Source organism: Gymnodraco acuticeps, unplaced genomic scaffold (assembly GCF_902827175.1).
Source record: "Gymnodraco acuticeps unplaced genomic scaffold, fGymAcu1.1, whole genome shotgun sequence".
Taxonomy (NCBI): Eukaryota; Metazoa; Chordata; class Actinopteri; order Perciformes; family Bathydraconidae; genus Gymnodraco; species Gymnodraco acuticeps.
The window spans coordinates 4,491,044-4,510,831 of record NW_022990701.1 but is presented as its reverse complement, the minus strand read 5'-3'; the positions used below and the strand labels follow the sequence as shown (position 1 = coordinate 4,510,831).

The 19,788-nt window shown below is 41.9% G+C and overlaps 1 protein-coding gene across 1 annotated transcript in view; it reads right to left on the bottom strand.

Moving 5' to 3' along the window:
- LOC117556124 (protein sidekick-1-like) overlaps positions 1-19,788 on the bottom strand; it is a 276,166-nt gene that overhangs the window by 161,878 nt on the left and 94,500 nt on the right. Inside the window, 3 exon segments of the mRNA XM_034231352.1 lie at positions 11,209-11,356; positions 12,341-12,447; positions 16,390-16,549. Coding sequence (XP_034087243.1) covers positions 11,209-11,356; positions 12,341-12,447; positions 16,390-16,549 — 415 coding nt within the window.

The window sequence follows — 19,788 nt, the reverse complement described above, 5'->3', positions numbered from 1 at the left end:
TGGCTCTGTTATTAACCAATCAATCAGCACTCTGTTGTTGTTTCATCCTGGGGACGATTAGCTGAGGAAATACAAAGATATATCTACAGTTTGGAGGGGGGCGAACAAACATGGCAATAGATGATCTCTTGAGTGAAGTAAATTCATTAGTTCCATGGTCTCTTACTGTATGTCCCTCCTGTGTTCATCACCTGGAGCCTGCCCTACAGTGTCAAGAGCAACCATTCCTCAGTCACTCCTCACTGCACTGAGGAGTCTCTCTCTCTTTCTCAGTCTCCCCCCTCTCTGTTCTGTCGATAGGTTAAGAACTCTTCCCAATGACGGATGGGAGTGTGTGCAGGCTATGAGTGTGTGTATGCGTGTACAGTCTGGTCAGTGATGGATGCGTGTGTGGCAGGTAATTAAAAGTGTGATTAGTGTATAATTAAAAGAGGTCTCTGTCTTTAGAATATTTAACGACTTTAGACAGAGGACACGCTCCCGCAAACGCATGCACAGACACAAGCTGGCAGGTTGGAGTGTGTTGGTTCAGACATTAATGGGGGTATAATGATTCTTGAGATGATATAGGATATATGCTGGGAGAGACGAGAAGAGAGGAAAGGCAGATGAAGAGAGATGGAGAAAGAGGGAAAGAAGCGGATCAGACATAAAGACAGAAGACTCCGATGCCCCTTTCAAAGATAGATATCTATAGAATTAATCATCATCAGCACGAGCTATGCAGGCTGAAAACACACACACACACACTTTTCTGTTTCTGTCTGTTTTTTTGAGTGATCTGTTCAGACAGAAGCAGCTGCTCTCTGACAGACTCAAATAGATGAACATAGAATCACTAACTCCATATCCTGCAGGCTTACACACATATCGGGACATACAAACACTCTGGAATTTAAAGGTTAATGAAGTAATTATGTATATGTAAAGGCATGAAATGTACACCTGGCATTGGAAATGAAATCACAGACGAAGCTAATTAAGTGCTATTGTATGCATTTGTGTCTGCACTATGACTATTTCTACTTTGCACAGACTTTGAAGCACCTGAGTAGATGTGATACTGTTGCCTAGCTAGCAGATATATGAGTTATATAATGTAAATGAGCAGCTGTGCATTACTGTATGAGCTAAATCCTAACTTTAGCATGCTAACATGCTCAGAAAGACACTGTTTAGCACTTACAATGTTTAGCTCAGTGTCTAAACACATGCTAACCTTTTCTAATTAGCCCTAAACACAGAGTACAGCTTAGGTTGATGGGAATGTTATCAAACTGACATGAATCTGATCACCAACTTCTAATGGAAAGTTACGCAGAAGTTATCAAGAGGTTTTAATATTAACAAAAATGTCAACCTGCTGGTGGTCAAAGGATCAATAGTTGTATTCATCTTTCGGACTTTGAACCATTTTCAATCTTAACCACAAATGTATAAAGGGCCAGGGAATCCCCCAAGTCTTTAGGAGTCGTCATCTGGGAGACCATGAATGTCTTTACAAAATGTAGAGCAAATCCATCGGGTAGAGGGTTGAGATATATCGCAGGAGAAGTTAATAGTTTAACCTGCTGGTGGAACTACAAAAAAGATCACATCCACCAAGAAAACAAGTGGATCAAGTTGGATTCAACCTTTTGGTACCATGAATGTCTGTACAGAGTTCCATAGCAATCCATGTAGTTATAGTAGATATCTCAGTCCAAACCAAAATGGATGACTTGGCCAAACACAAGTGTAGCTATTGAGACATCTGAAAGCATGGAAGACAGCCTGTGTTTAGTCCTTGTTTGCATAGAATTGGTCTCTTACAGAAAGCAGAAGACAGGCAGGGGGATATTTGCCATTGCTGTGAATGCTACAGTACTGTGATCTTGCCTGAGTGCCTGTGTGAGGCTGAGTGCAGGGCAAACTTCAGAGTGAGTCACAACGGTGCTACACACCAACATATACTGCTCTACAAATCACTATACAGTGTCCAGACTGCACACATCCACTGTAGATGACTCAGAGATATGAGCTCTTGTTAATTCATTCACACTTGTATGATAATGAGTGCCCTGTGTGTTTACACCTGCATTAGCATATGTTTTGGCTTTTCCAGGTACAGATGGCATTTTAATAGCAAGGCCAGGGGTCTTAGTGAATGTAAATGATGGCCTAATAGCACTTGTTACAGTACACAACATATTGTTTTACTGCTACGAGAAAACAAAAACGAATGCCGATTAGTTGAGGATGATTCAAATATGTGAAAGGAAAACATAATCACGGTATTTAATAGTTTATTTTGCAACTGTGATGCAATCATCTATGTCGCACTCCTGCAGTTTAGAGAGCTTTTTGTTCCTCCTCCTCCCTCTCCTGCTGCTTGTCTCCCTCCCTTGAGTGTGTGAAGCAGAGTAAGCCTCTGTCATTTGGGAAAGTCATTAAGTAAAGCCTCAGAGTTAATGTCTTTTCTACTTTCAACTTTTGAAAAAGTTTTCTTTTCACCTCACTTATTGTGGCTTGAAGAAGACAGCTAATTTGGAACACAGTCACAAGAAGGGACAGGAGTTAAGGACAGATGAGAGGAGGCTCAAATTCACCCGATATACCCGCCAGACATCAAGGCTGTTATCTCAGCAAATATAACAACATATCTGACTGCTGGGGCTGAAAATAATGGTGCTATGAACTCTAAAATATCCACCCAATTGGGTTCCAAGATAGAAAGGAAAATGTATTTATTAAAAACATAGTGTTGTTACCTTGTGGCAGATGTGTGAGTCTCTTATAGCCTACACACTTGGAAACCACATCAACAGTTTTAAACAAAGCTACAACAAATTGCTTTTGGCAGAATAAGCAATGAATATTCATAGTCCGACAGCAGGCCCTAAAGTGCTGTCTTCATAATGCAATTGTATCCCACTCCACCTTGACAATGAATAATATTACCAGAAAATGCAATGCAATTAAAGCTACCCCTTGGTCACTGTCTCCCTTTGCCACATGTGTTGCTCCCCCAATCCCCATGCACTACAGTGATGACATTACAAATTAAAGAAGTTATCTGATTTCAAAATTCATGAATAATATTGTGGAGGTAGAATAAGTTGCCAAATCTTTCTCTTTTTTGGAAAAAAAGTATTTTGCAAGAAGATGAAATGTAGACATTGACGAGAGACATTGAACCTAAATGAGACATGAAGAAATGTATACAAGTTGAAAAGAGGCAGTCAACCAGTCCCTGAATACAAGATTACAATACCTTTGAAGGGAAAAGCAAAGGTATCAAATAAAATCCTGAATTTGCAAAAGCTACAACAACAGGACCTCGACTATTTGAGGTCAATGTCTAACCTTAACCAACTCGTGAGAGTTTTGCAAATCTTTGTTTTTCTGCTAGAATCTACTGCTTTATGATTTTGGCCATTTTACATGAGTCCTTTTCAAATGTCTGCACTTTTTTGATATAGGCCACTCTCACTGCAACCCTCTCTTTTAGCACCTTTTTTCCCCAACCCTATCACCTCTTTGATATACTTCAGCCTCCAGCTTTCTAGCGTCTACAATTCAGGGCAGATTAATCCTCCCAAAACTCAGGTATAGCTTATTTTTCATTTGATTTGAATTGTCAACAAATGTAAGGTAATATTGCCAAACCTTGGCTGATGCATGCTTCTTGATCACTGGCTCAATAATCAGCTGTTAGGCTACCACTAGACTAGACTAGAATGTTGATTTGTTGGTATTTAAATAATTATATCTCCATCTATTTATTTAAATTGGTGATCAGTTTACCCAACATAATCCTCAACACTGTTCAGAGTATTTGAGAGTACAACATTTTCTGTCTAATATATAACCATTGTGCTATAAATGGTTAATTCCTTGACAAAAGTACAAATGTATATACTTTAAACTTGACTACTGACTATTAGTTCCACTAGTGACTTACCAATAACACCTGGCTTTACAAGCCCTTGATGCCCAGATCTTCATTACAATCCTAACCTAAGGTGAGCTGAAGGTGGAGAGGCGAGGAATTCCAGGATTAGCATTTCCCTTTGAGCTGGGATCAACATCTACTACTAACTGACAAGGAAGAAGGAGAACGCTAGATAGAGGCTGAGCACAGAAACAAGAAAGGGACAGAGCCAGAGTCTCTTTCTTTTTTTTAAACGAAGAGAGGTAAGATATTGAAGAGGAAATGGAGGTTTACTGTAGAGAATTTTGATTATGTTATTTGCCGCCACATTAGGCGACCAAAAGAGCAATTCAATTATGGAAAGGGATGGAAAGAGTGAAGTGTAGAAAAAGAGAATGCAAAAGGCGAAGGGGAGGAGAGGTAAATTGGAAAATATAAAGTTCAGACAGGCGTCAAAAAAAGAATTCCTGTTGCTTTATGTCCCGTCTTATTTGCCTCTATAAAATGAATCAATTTAAATCTCTTGTGAAATGCTAAATGCAAATTTTCATACCACTTCGCAGTGGTCTATCTTTAAGCCAATTTCATTTAGTACCATTATTGGTGACAAAAAGGCAATTAACTTTCACACTGTTTCTTGGTTAGGGAGGTTTTTGTAGAAAGTAGATATTTTCTATCGAACCATTTTAAAATCATGACTACAATTACTGATGGAGCTGTCAATTAGTGTGAGGACAGCAATATGGGTGCCAAGAGGAAAATGATCTCTTTATGAATCAAGCGTTTTCTAGACAGCTCTCTAGTTAATACATGGCGTTAATAAAAGGGCTTCAAACTCAGAAATAACTACTGATACACGTTCATAATGCACTGCAGATTGATACATTCATTCTGTTTATCAAGTTGATTGTCTTGCAAGAGCGTGGCAGTTTAGCTTTCTAATAAAACGGAAATATTACAATAATTAAATGACTGCAAGTCTGCAAATGAAAACATTCAAGTATATTGTAGCAATTTCAACCTTCTGTTTTCACATTGTACATGACAACCATTTACAGATGTCAAATGAACAGAACTGAACTATTGTCAAATATTATTAGAGACATGAGTAACCAAGCTCTTTAATGTTTCATGAACATCGAAGTCGAATTCGGACAAGACTCAAAACCATAGTTAATATGTGAGTTTGTGCAATGAAAGAGATTCTTTAACAAAGACATAGACGTAGAGGTTTGTAGAATTCAACACATGAGTAAGTAGAGAAAACCTTTTAAAACCCTTCATGTCTGGGATCATTTTGTCAATCCAAAAGTAACTAAATCATATAATTATAAAGAAAGTCACATAAAGCATCGAAGCTTCTGGTGGCTCCAAAGATAAAGTTCCAGACACAATGAATTTAAATCAGCTTAAACTCTTTACTTCATATTCATTTCCTGTAACCTTTTTTTCATGTCCTCTTTACCTCGTGCTCAGACACTTTGATCCTCCCCTTTGGCTGCCGTGAGAAAGTGAGTCATTATGAACCGCAGCGCTGCCGTTGTGGATGGAAGGCCTTTCAAATGCCCGGTTGTACTTTCAGTGTGAGGGATCTGAGCCTACATATCCTTTGAGTCTCGCTCCAAATGATGCTGTTTCTCTCTTGCTGTCTGTCTAATACTCACACACACACACACACACACACACACACACACACACACACTCGCAGACACAAACACACAAAACATCTGCTCGCAAAGTTCAGACAGCGAGAAAGTTCCTTCTGTTCAGACCTCTGCTGTGTGTGTGTGTGTGTGTGTGTGTGTGTGTGTGTGTGTGTGTGTGTGTGTGTGTGTGTGTGTGTGTGTGTGTGTGTGTGTGTGTGTGTGTGTGTGTGTGTGTGTGTGTGTGTGTGTGTGTGTGTGTGTGTGTGTGTGTGTGTGTGTGTGTGTGTGTGTGTGTGTGTGTGTGTGTGTGTGTGTGTGTGTGTGTGTGTGTGTGTGTGTGTGTGTGTGTACAAACAAGAGAAAGCAGCAAAATAATGAATCTCCCTCTGTTAAAGTGCTGTTTGACAAATTAAAATGAATGAATGCCGAGACACACACACTTCCACACACATACACAAACATCTCTACCACATATGGCTACTCAGGCCAGGTCTATGAGGAGAAATATTTCCCAAAAGGCAGAGTCCTGACATTGACCACCTGTGACATCAGCGCTCTCCGCACCACACGACTCCCCAGCAGAGGAACTGAAATATTCCTCTGCCATGCTCCTGCATAGATCCGTGCCCTAATTTGATTAATCTGTGCGTCCCGCATGGAAGAAGAAAGGAGAGTTCTAATTCTCTTCCTCCTGGCTGTCCGCTGAAAGCTGCTAGCTATGAGAATCCTTCTACGTCCATCTGCCACAGGCCTCAGAGCTAATTAAAAACAGCAGCTCGTTCCTCTCGACCTGGACTGCAGGTCACGGCTAAAACATTTCAGCGGTGGAAACAATATCCCGGAGTTGTTTCGACTGCTGCTGGACAGCATCATTTAAGAAGAAAACACACTAAATATGTCCAAAGCCCAAGTGACAATAGAGGATGAAGTGTAGAAAAACATTTTGCAAGGAGGGTGGAAAATTAGAGTGATGGCAGACCGGCATTGGGACGGAGGGGAGCGGGAGTGTGGGCTCCATTAGATTAGTGCAGGGTATTTGGGAAGTGACAGCTTGTACGATTTTTGCTGGCCAGTATTTTGGGGGCTGGGGAGTTTGGGAAGGTTCATTCACAGACGGGATGTGTGTGTGTGTGGACGTGATGTGTTAGTGGGAAGCCACAGTGGGAGGGAGGTTGTGTGTCTTGGATATGCAGAGAGGGGTTAGGGGCGGGCACACGGACAACATTTGAGAGCGGTGGGGGAGGCAGAAAGTAAGACAGTGAAATAGGGCTGGGGACTGGGAGCGATGCATATCGGATCAATAAACTTCATAAACAACATCATCAGCGCGGTCACCACGAAGACAACCAACCGCCAGGCACCATCTGGCCCCGTCTCTCTGGACCGCAGGATCAGCCAGCGTAACCTCGCGCACAAACACAAACGCACACACACACTGCTTTACACGCACGGTTACACAAGCAGAGGCGTGCGAATATTCAGCGCGCTCACTTTGACACGCATGGGCGCACACAGAGATGTTTGAGCCAGGTAGACGCAAACCGAGATTGGTCTGGAGAGATGGCTTGTGTGACAGTGTGTGTATGTGTTTGTGTGCAGCAGTTAAGCGGTTTATTCAGGAACAGAAGTTTATGGCTTCTGTAACAGTATATCCTGTGGCATGATAATGACAGTAAAAGAGACAGGGAGTGAGGGAGGGAGAGCCGACGGAGAGAATGAAGCCATATAAAGAATAATTTAGAGGCAGAAAGCAGGAGTGAGAGATGAAGCAGCGAGGTGAGAGAGGAGATGGGGAGAGGAAGACATGTCTTGTAGAGACAAGAGGGAAGCTGTGAAGAAAGGTGCAAATGAGACTTTTCTATGAGGGTTCAAAGGAAGTGTTATGCATGAATCTTTATCACAGTGTGTGTGTGTGGGGTGCAATGCAGAGATGGAACCAGATTATATTAATACTTGAGGATAAAGAAGTGCGATTCACTCTTTCTAGTCATATTACAGGTGTGTGAGTATGTGTGTGTGTGTGTGTGTGTGTGTGTGTGTGTGTGTGTGTGTGTGTGTTTGAAAAGATTTATAGAAACTATGAGGTTCAACTTGGTATCTTTTATTTATCTAACAATATCATTCAAATGTACTTCTACATCACACATTATAGTGCAGACAATGGAAGTGGCAGATCCACCTGTCATTTGATCTTGTTGCCATGGATACAGGTACTTAATCTTAGACAAACTCTTTGCTTCAGATCTTCTTTGCGCAAACAAACTGCCAACACGACTATAACCCAGTGTATCATGTCTGATCCTACAGTACACTCTGTCAAAGCTTTGCTGCTGTGTCTTGCCTAGACATAACACAAAATAAGTTCATATTAAGACCAAATCAACTGCTTCAAGATGACTTTAAATGTTATCCATAATCTTAATGTTTAAAGCTCACTTATTATTCTATATTTGAACAATATATTATAGGGCCATATCTATACAAAACATGTCACTGAAGTGTTTTGCTCAAAATACCAAACAGATCACCCATTGTAGCCGTGACTCATAGCCCTCTATTTCAGCCCTGTTACCAAAGTGCTGATTCATGGTTCGGAGCTTCAAATGTAACCCGAGCTGCTGTTGCCACGCCCCTTTTGAGCGCAGGCAAGCACTGAGCACTGACTGTCTACTCTAGGGCAAAAACTCAGCTAAACGCTGCCGTGATTAAACGCCATATCATGTTCCAAATCGCATCAAGGATTATTTCTGAAACAGTATGGAGCTCAAACTCTTTTCCTCTTGCGGGTTTACCACAAGGTGGGTACCTGTTTTACACATACTCTCTCCAGTACAGCGTTAGCTCAGAGTGTTAGCGATGCTTGCTAATGTAAACACAGACCATATTACTTTCAAAACACGTCGCGCATTGTTTCTTATACAGCAACGTTTCTGATAGGGGACAATAGGTTGGGGCGGAACGTTGCCATGACTTCAACGTAAAGCCAGACCACATTTTAGTATTGTCGTCATGACCGCAGCAAATCTGGATCAGCTCTGTTTTACCTCCGTTTTTAGAGATGTGGGTAAGGAGGAAAAGAGAGAGGGTTGTATTTTCTGACGCTGCGTGAGTTCCCTGACACACTGGGGACACATATGTATGCATAAAAGACATCAACAAGTGCATTTTGCATAACAGGTGACCTTTAAGTCACACGATGTAAGACTTGAGAAATGGGTTAGAACTTCCATACAGTTTGCATTTACAACTTTTTCTGGTACTTTTTCTGAAATGTTTGCTCATGATTGACTAAGTAAACATGACCAGGTAGTAATTAGCTGCTTAACACAGTGTATTCAAGTGATTCTCAAAGAGAAGGGTCTGTAAAATGATCCATTTATTGAAAAAATAATTTTATAAAAATGGGTATAGACGTTTTCTTAATAAAAGGCTTCATAGTTCCCTGTATCTCTCTCTGATTTATTCCAGGACAGGAGTAGTTGTCTTGGTAACTTCATAGAGGTAATTGAGACGGGCGCATGATTTATATCAAATGATTGTAAGTGGCAATCTCCCTCTCTGCATAAAATTGGTATATGGTCTAAATAAAACATCTACATTAAATGCGAGGGCTATGCTGTGTAAAAAACACACCTCCATTTTTATTCCCAGAATGCCACTAACATAGTAAATCATACAAATTAATTAATTTCTTGTGACTTTAGTGGAGGCAGTCAGGTATTTAGCAGGAACTAACTGTGTCTGCAGTAAATAGCAAAGGAAAACCATGAATTTAATGGGTTATCTTGATAATAAAGTGCATGGACCGCACATTTTTGGCAGGATGTTCATCAGGTTTTTTGCAACCTAATTAAGACAAAGGGCACAGACAAATGGAGCCTTTGTGACTACATTTACATGTACTGCAAATAGAGGCTCCAACACAGGCCACAGCCTAACTGTGCGCTGATCACTTGGCCAAACCTCTCAGCTGACTGCACCTGCCAAACCGGGACAGCTTATTGCTCACTGTCAAATCATATTGTGTTTTAAACGCTCTGAAAACCTACTGCTGCAGCTGTTACATCAGCTCTTACTTATCTGCAAACTCTGCAGCCACTCCAATGTTTAGAGCTTTGCTTATTCTACCTACAAGCAAGAACTTTGAAACATATTTCTTGTTGAGTTTCCGAGTTTAAAGCCTCTTTAGAAACGCTGTTAGACCATATTTGCACTTAAACCAATTACTGACAACTTGAGACAGTTACAAAAGCATCTTGATGAGGTTTGTGAAGAAAAAGTTTCTCTTTGCTGAGCTTAATACCCTACTGCTAAACTTACTTGATGTGGTGAAGTGGCCATTGTAGTCATTGAAAGGCAGGAGCACCATTTTATTATTCAGAGCCTTTATTTCAGACTTTACTCTATTTTCACTCTTTATATTGTCTTTTTTTTCCCTTTTTGCTTGCCAGTGGTAGTGGTAGTAGTGCCCTTTTTTGTGGTGTATTTGTAAGGGGGTGAGAGCTGTGTAATGGTGATGTTCTGACAGTAAACACTTTGAACACGGCCAGTGTCTTGATTCCACTGTTACTCAATGAGGTGCCATTAATTAACCGGAGAGCCATTTTCCGTGTCCATTCAAATTAAAAAGAATAATCAAACTTGGTGTGAACCAACAACAACACATATAATTAATAAATAATTAAATAAAGTAAGTGCTAATTTAACCTGACTCCACCAAGCATAAAAAAAGCACTTTTGAGGTGATGACTGTCATAAAAGGAGGGAAAAAGTTGCTGTCAGGCCATTTGTGTGAGCAGCAAGGCCACTGACAATTTAATTCTATAACACACAGGGGAGCAGTTAGTGTTCTTAATGGGGAGTTTGTTATCTCAGAGTGTGAGAGCTGCCTAATAAAATCACTGAAGGTCTCTATCTAACACATATTTTCACTGATGAGTAGATCCACACAGGTACATATTCTAAAAGTAATTTAAGAACTGCCTAAATCCATAGCACATAACTCTGAAAACATTTCACAACAAACCTACACTGCCCTGCTCCGTCTGAATAATTACATTATTAATCCACTGAATGAGCATTTTTCAAAATACCGACACTGACAGGATTCGGCTACGGAATAATATGCAAATTACAGGCATTTCAAAGGAGCCCGACAACAACATTAAACAAAAGACTTTGAACTACAGCTTACACAACGTATCCAGGGACCCTCATATCTCTGCTGTACAATTAATATAAAAGAACATCTCTTGTACACCTGCAATTACTTAATAACCTTGTAGGTTAGACAAGAAAACAATTTGATTCATTACAAAATCCCTGTTATCTTTGCTTGATAATGTACTTAGTCTATTGTACTGATGTCTAATGAAAAGGGTAAGTGATCTAAATGGCTATTATTCAAAACAATCGGTGTGCAAGGATTAAATATGACTTCTGTGCTTCGTCGGCATGCTAATTAATATACTGAGGGATAGGAACTGTAAAATTACATTTTCTATCGCAGACAAGTGGTATTTTGTTACATGCACTTTGTACCAGTTGGCAGAATATGGAAAGAGAGAGAAGAAGGTGGGGAGGAAGACCCAAGCAGAGAAAGACCTAAGATACAGAGAGAGAGAAGCAGAGAATGAAAGAGACACCTACATTTGGTTGTTAGGGATTATCTTGTGTCCGTCTTTGTACCACGTGACGAGGGGTCGGGGGAAAGAGGCGAGGGGGGGCAGGCTGATGATCGCCGGTCTGCCCTGAATCACGGTCTTCCTCTGCTCCTCAGCTGAGAATGTGCCCAAAACTGGAGGGGGAGGCAGGTATGAAGAGAGTGGATATCAATATGGGAATGTTTCAAATTACAGTAAGACACAATATATGAATGCAAGAAATCCTTGAAAGAGCAACATTAAGGCCTGCTTGTTTAGGGGTTTATAGGGATTTAATTCATCTGTGTGACTTCCTCAACATGTGGTTGTAGAAGTTTGGAAACACATTGATAATATACTTACAGTAGAATAGATAGAATCACAGGGATGAAACCCTCTTTAATGGTCACACATGCAGAGCACACAGCACACACAGTGACATTTGGCCTCTGCTTTTAACCCATCCTAGTACCAGGAGTCTAGTACGAGGAGCAGTGCAGCTATTGTACAGCGCCCGGGGAGCAATTGGAGTGGGGGGGAAGGGGGATGTCCGGTGCCTTGCTCAAGGGCACCACGGCAGGGCAGGAGGTGAACTGGGACCTCTCCAAGTAGCAGTCACACTCCATATTTTAGGTCTGGTCGGGGACTTGAACCGGCGACCCTACGACTCACAGTCCAAGCCCCTACTGACTGAGCCACCCATAAAAAGCTAGCTGGTGAAGCTAGTCACCCAGAAAAGCTCTCAGGATGTCTTACCTTATCGATTAAATGAACTGACTTCACAGCTCTAAATGCTGTTGTGACCATTGGGTTTAAAAATGGAATCTCTGTTTACTTTTTGTGTTCAGTTTATGCTCAGTGTTTTGGAGCCTAAATGCTTTCCAAGTATTACATTGAAACACTAAAACCCAACACAAATTAAATTGCATGTTTAGAGCATCTTCCCGTTTTGCAATAAATTCCCGTTGGCGATATTTCTGGCTGCAAAAAATTGATGACTAATTGGGATTATAGTTAGACTTTAAGAGTGAGGCTGCTTCTTGCCGCTGGGAACGTTTCTCTGAGAACCAGCATCCTTAGTCATTAAAAAGAGCCTTGTGAGTTGGTGTTATTCAAATGGAGTGAACACTGGTACTCACAGGCCACCTGCACCTCTGTCTTCCTGTGTATGACGGCTCCCATCCTGTTCCTCACCATACACTGATACAGGCCAGCATCCGTCCTCTTCAGAGACGGGAGGGCCAACCTGAACATGGAGAGACACATAGAGAGCATGATGAGTGTGTTTTCATCTCGATACTATACATAAACAGTATCAATATGACCTTCTAGACTCACATAGGGTCATTAGAACTTGTCAAAAACAACTTTTTAAAAACCTGCTCATTCATTTTCCAATTGGAATAACTTGGATTTATATAGCACCTTTCAAGAAACCCAAGGACGTTGACTTATTACAAAGCTTTTAAAAGTGCCATGGGAAACCAGCTGTGGGTTAAATGTTGAGGTGAAAGGGTTATTTCAGAAGAGAAAGGAAATGTCGGAGTGATGTTCGGGGACCAACGCAACTCAAGATAAATAAAGTTTAGGTTTTTTGTCCACATATATGGACTCCTCTCTTTCATGACCTTGATTGGAAATTGGATTGGGTCTAATGTTGTCAAAGTTCCCCAATCGCATAAGTGGGGAATATGTACAGTATGTGTGTGTGTGTGTGTGCGTTGTGTGTGAGAATGTTTTTGACCGGGGATGTGTTTTTTTTTACTGAGAGTGGTTGTTAATGGGGTTTTAATAGACTGTGCTTTGCTAATGGGAAGCTTGGCATAAGATCTAGGTTGGTGCCATGCTGGACAAACACACAAATCCATGTACACACACTCGCACATGCACACACACGTTACACGCAAACCGGGATAGAAACAGTAAAATCGCTTTGGGGCTCATTATGAATATCAGGACAGCCAATAATTTAACTCCCAGGCTGTCAGTGAAAGCTGCCAACACACACAAACCCACACACAAGTACACACACATGTACTTCAAAGACTCACACACGAGTCCATTTGAATCAGGAATGACACGTAACACAGCGGCTCTCAACGTGAAACATATTTTGATATTGGACACGGCATCTCTCTCTCTCTCTCTCTGTGTTCGTGTTTCATTCGATCTTTAAAAGGCGTGTGCAGACAGGGCTGTCACTTTATTCTTTTTTAATCCCAACAAGTTTTCCATTATATAACACAAACTTAAATGTTGTCAGGTTCCAATCAATACAATCATTTCTCAGTAAATGTATCTGACACAGTCTCAGGCCTGAGTGTGAAGTCAAATTGCCCCTTTGATTTGAGATAAGAATCATTTCAATTAGGTTTTTCCAATAAGACAGCCTCAGCACAAATTGACCAAAACCTCCCTGCGGCATCAATCTGTGCCCTCATATGACCAGATGTAATTCTATATTGTCTGATTTTGTGATGTGAAAATCCTTTGAATAAGTGTGTCAATACAGAAGACTGCACCATTTAACATTACACTTAGTGCTATTTAGTCATAGAATTACAATTTGAACAAAGGTTAGATGTGAGTCATTGTGTCCACCAATGTGTTTGAATAAGAAAGCAGTTGCCAAAATGTTAGCAGCACAATTACTTTAATCGTTTATTTCGCAGGGACAATGCACGGTTATGAACACTTAAAACATTTAAATGTGTCAACAGTGCCAGATTTAGCTTTTAGCTAATTTCCATCTGCAGTCCCTCACATAAAAACATTTAAGACATTTACATTTGACAAACATTGTAAAAACAAAATGCAAGTTATGCAAAAAGTGCAAGAGCAGCATACACAAGTATTTATGACATGGTAATACAATATAACAGCAACGACATATAAAGTGCAAGAGATTATACAAGAGCTACCTAAAGTGCAAGAGTAGATAGTTACCCCTGTGTTAAAGTGCATTTAGCTGTTTGTTTCTCATCCATTCTTTGAGTTGACCTTTGAAGCTATTGAGAGTGGGACAATCCCGTATCTCAGTTGGGAGGCTATTCCAGAATGAGCTGCCTTTAATGGAGAGGACATTTTGTACAAAAGTGGTCCGTCTACGGTGGACTCCACAGTCTCCTCTGGCAGCTTATAAAAAGAATTGCTGAAAAAAGAAAGACTGTGAGAAATACCGTAAATTGTTCCCCAAAACTGTTGAAGATACTGTAGCTTAGTCAACAAAGCAAACGCTCTAGCGTTAGGCAAGACGAACTTGCCAACTCATTATTTCATTGGAACTTACTATGTGTAAAAAAGGCCAGATTTATGTAGCTGAACTGAGAACAAGGAAACTTAACTGAAGTTTCCATAAATGTTAATCATTTTCATTTGCAGCGCTGCTCATCTGAATTATTTGCTGTCCAGTACATTACACATGAGATATAAGAGGTAAAATAAGATCAATTAGACTACTCTAAACAGAGGGTGTTGAAAGGTGTGTGTTATTCTGAACAACACACACGCAAGCCTGCCACAATAACTACTTCTGTTGTATGAGAAATCATTGCGATGAACAAAGTGATAATACTGCTGCCACAAGTACACCCTTTTATAGCTTCGCACGTTACATTGTTAAAGATATTCAAACTTTGTGGAATATGAAAAAACAAGATATCCTAAATAAAATAACACCTAACAGCAAAATAAAAAAGGACTCTCAAATTCTCTTAAATGTATATAACAAAAATGAGGTAGAGTCATTTGTTTCTAAAAGGGCAAATACTGCCAATCCAGCTTCTAAATAGTTATGAACTTTATTACCGAAAAGGGAAAAGTTACCACGTATTAGCCATCAGTTAGACAAGAACAATGCTCTCTCACTTGGCTTGAACCCTACATGTTCCCGAACCTGAGCTGTGGAAGCCCAGTCGAAGGTGTAATTGTAAAATGAACACACACACCGTTTAAGGAAACTACTGTACCATGAAAGGCACCTGCCAAACCATCAGGACGCAATAAGCTTAAACAAAAGGTCTAAATGTATACAAGGAGCCGGATAACTAACCAATAACACTTTGAAATAGGGCTGCACGATATATCGTGTCTTGACGATAATCGCGATATGCGCATGCATGGACGTGCGATTAAAAAAATTCATACATTTTTTTTTTTAGGACTTGCGATATTAAGTAGGCAAATTAACTCAAACACGCCATGTTACAAAAGACTGTTTTTTTTCCGCAAACCGTCCTTTCTTGAACTTTAATGCTATACAATTGGTATTTTTTTAACTATATTCAACCGGATGTTTTAGAGGGGGGAAATCGCAATGTCAGTTTTTTCCAATATCGTGCAGCCCTACTTTGAATAGTGGAGTACCTGCACACACACACACACACACACACACACACACACACACACACACCACACACACACACACACACACACACACACACACACACACACACACACACACACACCACACACACACACACACACACACACACACACCACACACACACACACCACACACACACACCACACACACACACACACACACACACACACACACACACACACACACACACACACACACACACACACACACACACACACACACACTGCAGCCTGGCATTTCAGAACAGCCCTGGCCTCACCAAGCTAAACTAGCCAGATCTCTGAGAGCAGATCCGAGCTACACAACGCTTCCTGGCTCAGACAGAGAATCCTACAAATGCTGGCTCGACCTGTCCCTCCCTCAGCGTGTAAGCATCCCCAAGATCCCCTCTATTTCTGCATGATGCGAAAAACTATTTTGTTTCACAGCTGCAATTTTGCTTAGAGGGATTGCTTAGCTCTTACCAGACAACACACACAGGGACCGACAGAGAGAGGCAGGGGAGGAGGAGAAGAAGAAGTAGAAGAGAGGTAAAGAGAGAATAGCAGAAAAAATGCTAAGACGTATTGATCAGACCGTATACATATTTATGATGCAAATGTAATTATTAATCTCACTTTGGCTCCACCGTCTAAATGTTCTGACCTTCTCTAGACGCACTCCATCACTTAAGGCCAACTCTTACGTTGTTTTTCAATGCTACAGGCATCACTGGACACACAGAAGATTCTCAGAATTAGGAGAAAGTATGGAAACAGGCAGAAGAAAGTCAGACCCCTAACCAGGCATCGGGTGATAACTGACCTGTACTGCGGGGCCCAGTCCGTGACGTTAATGTTGTTGAAGGTCCAGCGGTACTGCAGGGGCCAGCTGCCTCCAGCCAGGCAGGTCAGCACCAGCCTGTTCCCCTCCAACACCACCTGCTGCTGCCCCCGCCCGGCCCCTCGCAGGTAGGGAGCCACCTCTGACAGAGACAGAAAGGAAAATATGTTATTTTTGTTATATGAAAAACACTGCATTAGTCACGCTTGGACATTTGAGCAAATGTAATCTGTATTCATGCACCGAAACAACGAAAACATAGAATTCCATTCGTGGTTTGTCCTTGGCACGAACAACGTACAGACATGTTTGTTTCAAAGTTAAATACTGGAGTCTGCGCACATGCTATGATAAACTGCACTGCCTAACTACTAACTGTATTCATTCACATCTTCTTCTTACCTACTCCTGCAGCCAAGACTTAGCCCTTCTCCCCTTTATGACTCTCTTTTATATCATCATTAGTAACGGTAAGAGTTAAGTGGGTGTACCAAACTCTGCAGAGACTCATCTAACAAGATTTACCAGGACTTTCAGTGAAGATCCCCCACTCCATTAGTGAGGTCCAATAAAACATTTCCCCACCACTATCCCTGCTGTCATAACATGTACTGCATAGGGAACAACTCATATATTCAAAAAGATAAATATAAGTATAAATAATAACAGTGCAAGAACCTCCTGAAACATATCAAAATCTTCCTGTTTAAAGAAAGGCTATATATCTTGTATTACTCTCTATAGTATTATGTTTTTTCAATATGATGCATGTCAAAACACTCGCCCCAATTGTTTTCCATGTTAGCCCACACACCGGCAGCATGAATCACAGTGTCAGCATGTCCTATTTCCCAGCATTGACGCGCATCAATGGACCAGAAAAGCGGCAATTCTATCACATTTACTCCCTGGAACAACACACTGTAACTTCACTACGTCTTCTGTCGGCACCGAGCATCTGCTGTGTGCTGCTGGCATCGGTTGAATTGTATCAAATGCCAGTGTATATTGCACTTAAGGCTTTGTACGAAGAGAAAGGTCAAACAATGTTTCACACTCACTCTCAACCCAAATGTATAACAAGGTTGGACATCCTATCATTCAGGTGTGATGTAATCAAACCGGATAAAGTCACGTTCACTCACGCTAGTGGCATGTTAAGAACATAACCTTTCAACAATGGTTCTTCCCCTCCAGCTCACTTGTTATTATTGAGACACGATGTTTTCTCACTTACAAACCATATTTACTTGCGGTACCGTCGCTGCCGCTTCTGATAAGGCTGCTGAATCGCTGGCTTTGACTTGCAAGGTGCATTTACTGAATGGCTGGGCTGCAGCTGCTGTCTAAACAATGGCATCCAGTCTTTAACTCTTGGCTCAGGTGCTCAGACCTGGCTCCCCAGCACACAGCATTAAGGCTAAAGTGTGTGTCCACGGCAACTAGCTGAAGGACCTGTCAGCATCTGTTGGGGCCTGGATCCACTAAACAAAAATCAGCATCTGGGTGTAGGGTGTACGGTGTACGGTGAGGGGGGATGGAGACACAAAGATTTATTGAAACCATCTACCATTTACACACACATACACACACCAGCTGGGTTAGAAGGGGGCAGGCTTATCTGCTTGCTACAGTATGTATGGACAGGTCCATAACTCTGAGGCAGAGTTTTATATTCTCTCTTTCTCTCTCTCCTTCTCCTGTCAACTCAATCTTCTCTCCTCCCTGCCAATTCAACTTTCTCAGTTTTCTGTCTCCTCCAGCCATTTCACTTCGTCCCTGTTTCCCTCCTTATTCCCTGTAGATGTCTCAGGGCCACTTTTTCTTCCCTGCTTCTCTTTCTCTGCTTTCCACTGTTTCCCCCTCTCCCCCCCCCCCCGCTCTCTTTTTAGATTGATAGCTGCCAGCTCTGAGCACAAGAGGGAAGTGTTCCATCTATGATGGATTTATACAGCAGTCTGCGCGGTGGGTGTGTGTATCTGTGTGTGTTGGTGAGTATAAGAGAGAGAAAGAAAGAAACGGTGTGTGAGCGTGCATGCGAGTGTAAGGATTTATTTGGAATATTCCATTTCTACAGACGATGGCTGGCAGTGCAGACTCCAATGTCAAACTGCTGACCAGCACAATAACTCACCGCTGCCTGGGTGTGTGTGTGTGTGTGTGTGTGTGTGTGTGTGTGTGTGTGTGTGTGTGTGTGTGTGTGTGTGTGTGTGTGTGTGTGTGTGTGTGTGTGTGTGTGTGTGTGTGTGTGTGTGTGTGTGTGTGTGTGTGTGTGTGTGTGTGTGTGTGTGTGTGTGTGTGTGGTGTGTGGGTGGGTGGGTGGGTGGGTGGGTGGTGAGAGAGAGAGAGAGAGAGAGAGCAGCAGAGATGCAGCCTTTTCAGCTTCCACAATAAGACCCTAAATGATAAAGGTTGGCTCATGAGCGTACTGTACAAATGGCAAGATGCCCCTCCATCCATTCCACTTATCTACAACTTTCTTCATACTTCATACCTTGAACAGCTGCACATTGAATCCCCTCCCCAGCCCCCTCTACTCCTCACGGCCATTTAAACCTCAGTCTACTATAAAGGGAGTCCATTAGGAAGTACAGATAGAGATAGAGAACAGCACATCTGAGAGGAGCAAGGTCAGCTAACAGCCCGTTTCACTCACTGCTGTCGTCTGTCTCCCTCTCTTCCCCCGATGTCTGTCTCTCTGTCACTTCAAATCAGCTTGCCACTCCCTCACATTCCCCCCCTCTTCCTAACCTGTCTGTCTTCCTTGCCAGCTGTACCAAACCAACCGACCACCTGTCTGTCTGTCTCCTGTCTCATGTTGCCCCTCGGTCCATCTCTGTGGCAGCTCAAGGTCTTTGCTTTTTGTCTTTTGGGGAGGAATGTCGCCTAACAGAGAAATCGGCCTTCAAATGTGACAGGAGAGTCAAGAGGCAGATTCAAACACACACTTCTCGGCTGACGCAACATGTGCGTGTCCCCGCTCCCCGGGGGCTGGTCTCACGGAGCTGCTTAGGTAGATTCTGGGGAGGAATTCAATTTGCCGAGGAGATGAACGCTGATAGAGGGGAGAGGGAGGAGAGGCAGATGAAAGGAGAGGACCAGGGTTGCTGCTCCAGGGCTGATCGTCCACTACGATGTCACCCTCTCTCCTCTCCTCTTTGTCCCTCTACACTTTTACAGTGAGTGTGATTGAAATTAGTCCTTTAATGACTTGTCCTTTACAAATGGTCCAGTAACGATCATTATTCTTACACCGTGCTGCATTAAACATCCCAAAATTAATCCAGAATTTTACTGCAGCAGCTGTGGCATGGTGTGAGATTTTCTCTGGCTGGGTATGAGGTCATGGTGCCGTCTAACTGGTAACAGCAGGGGTACAGG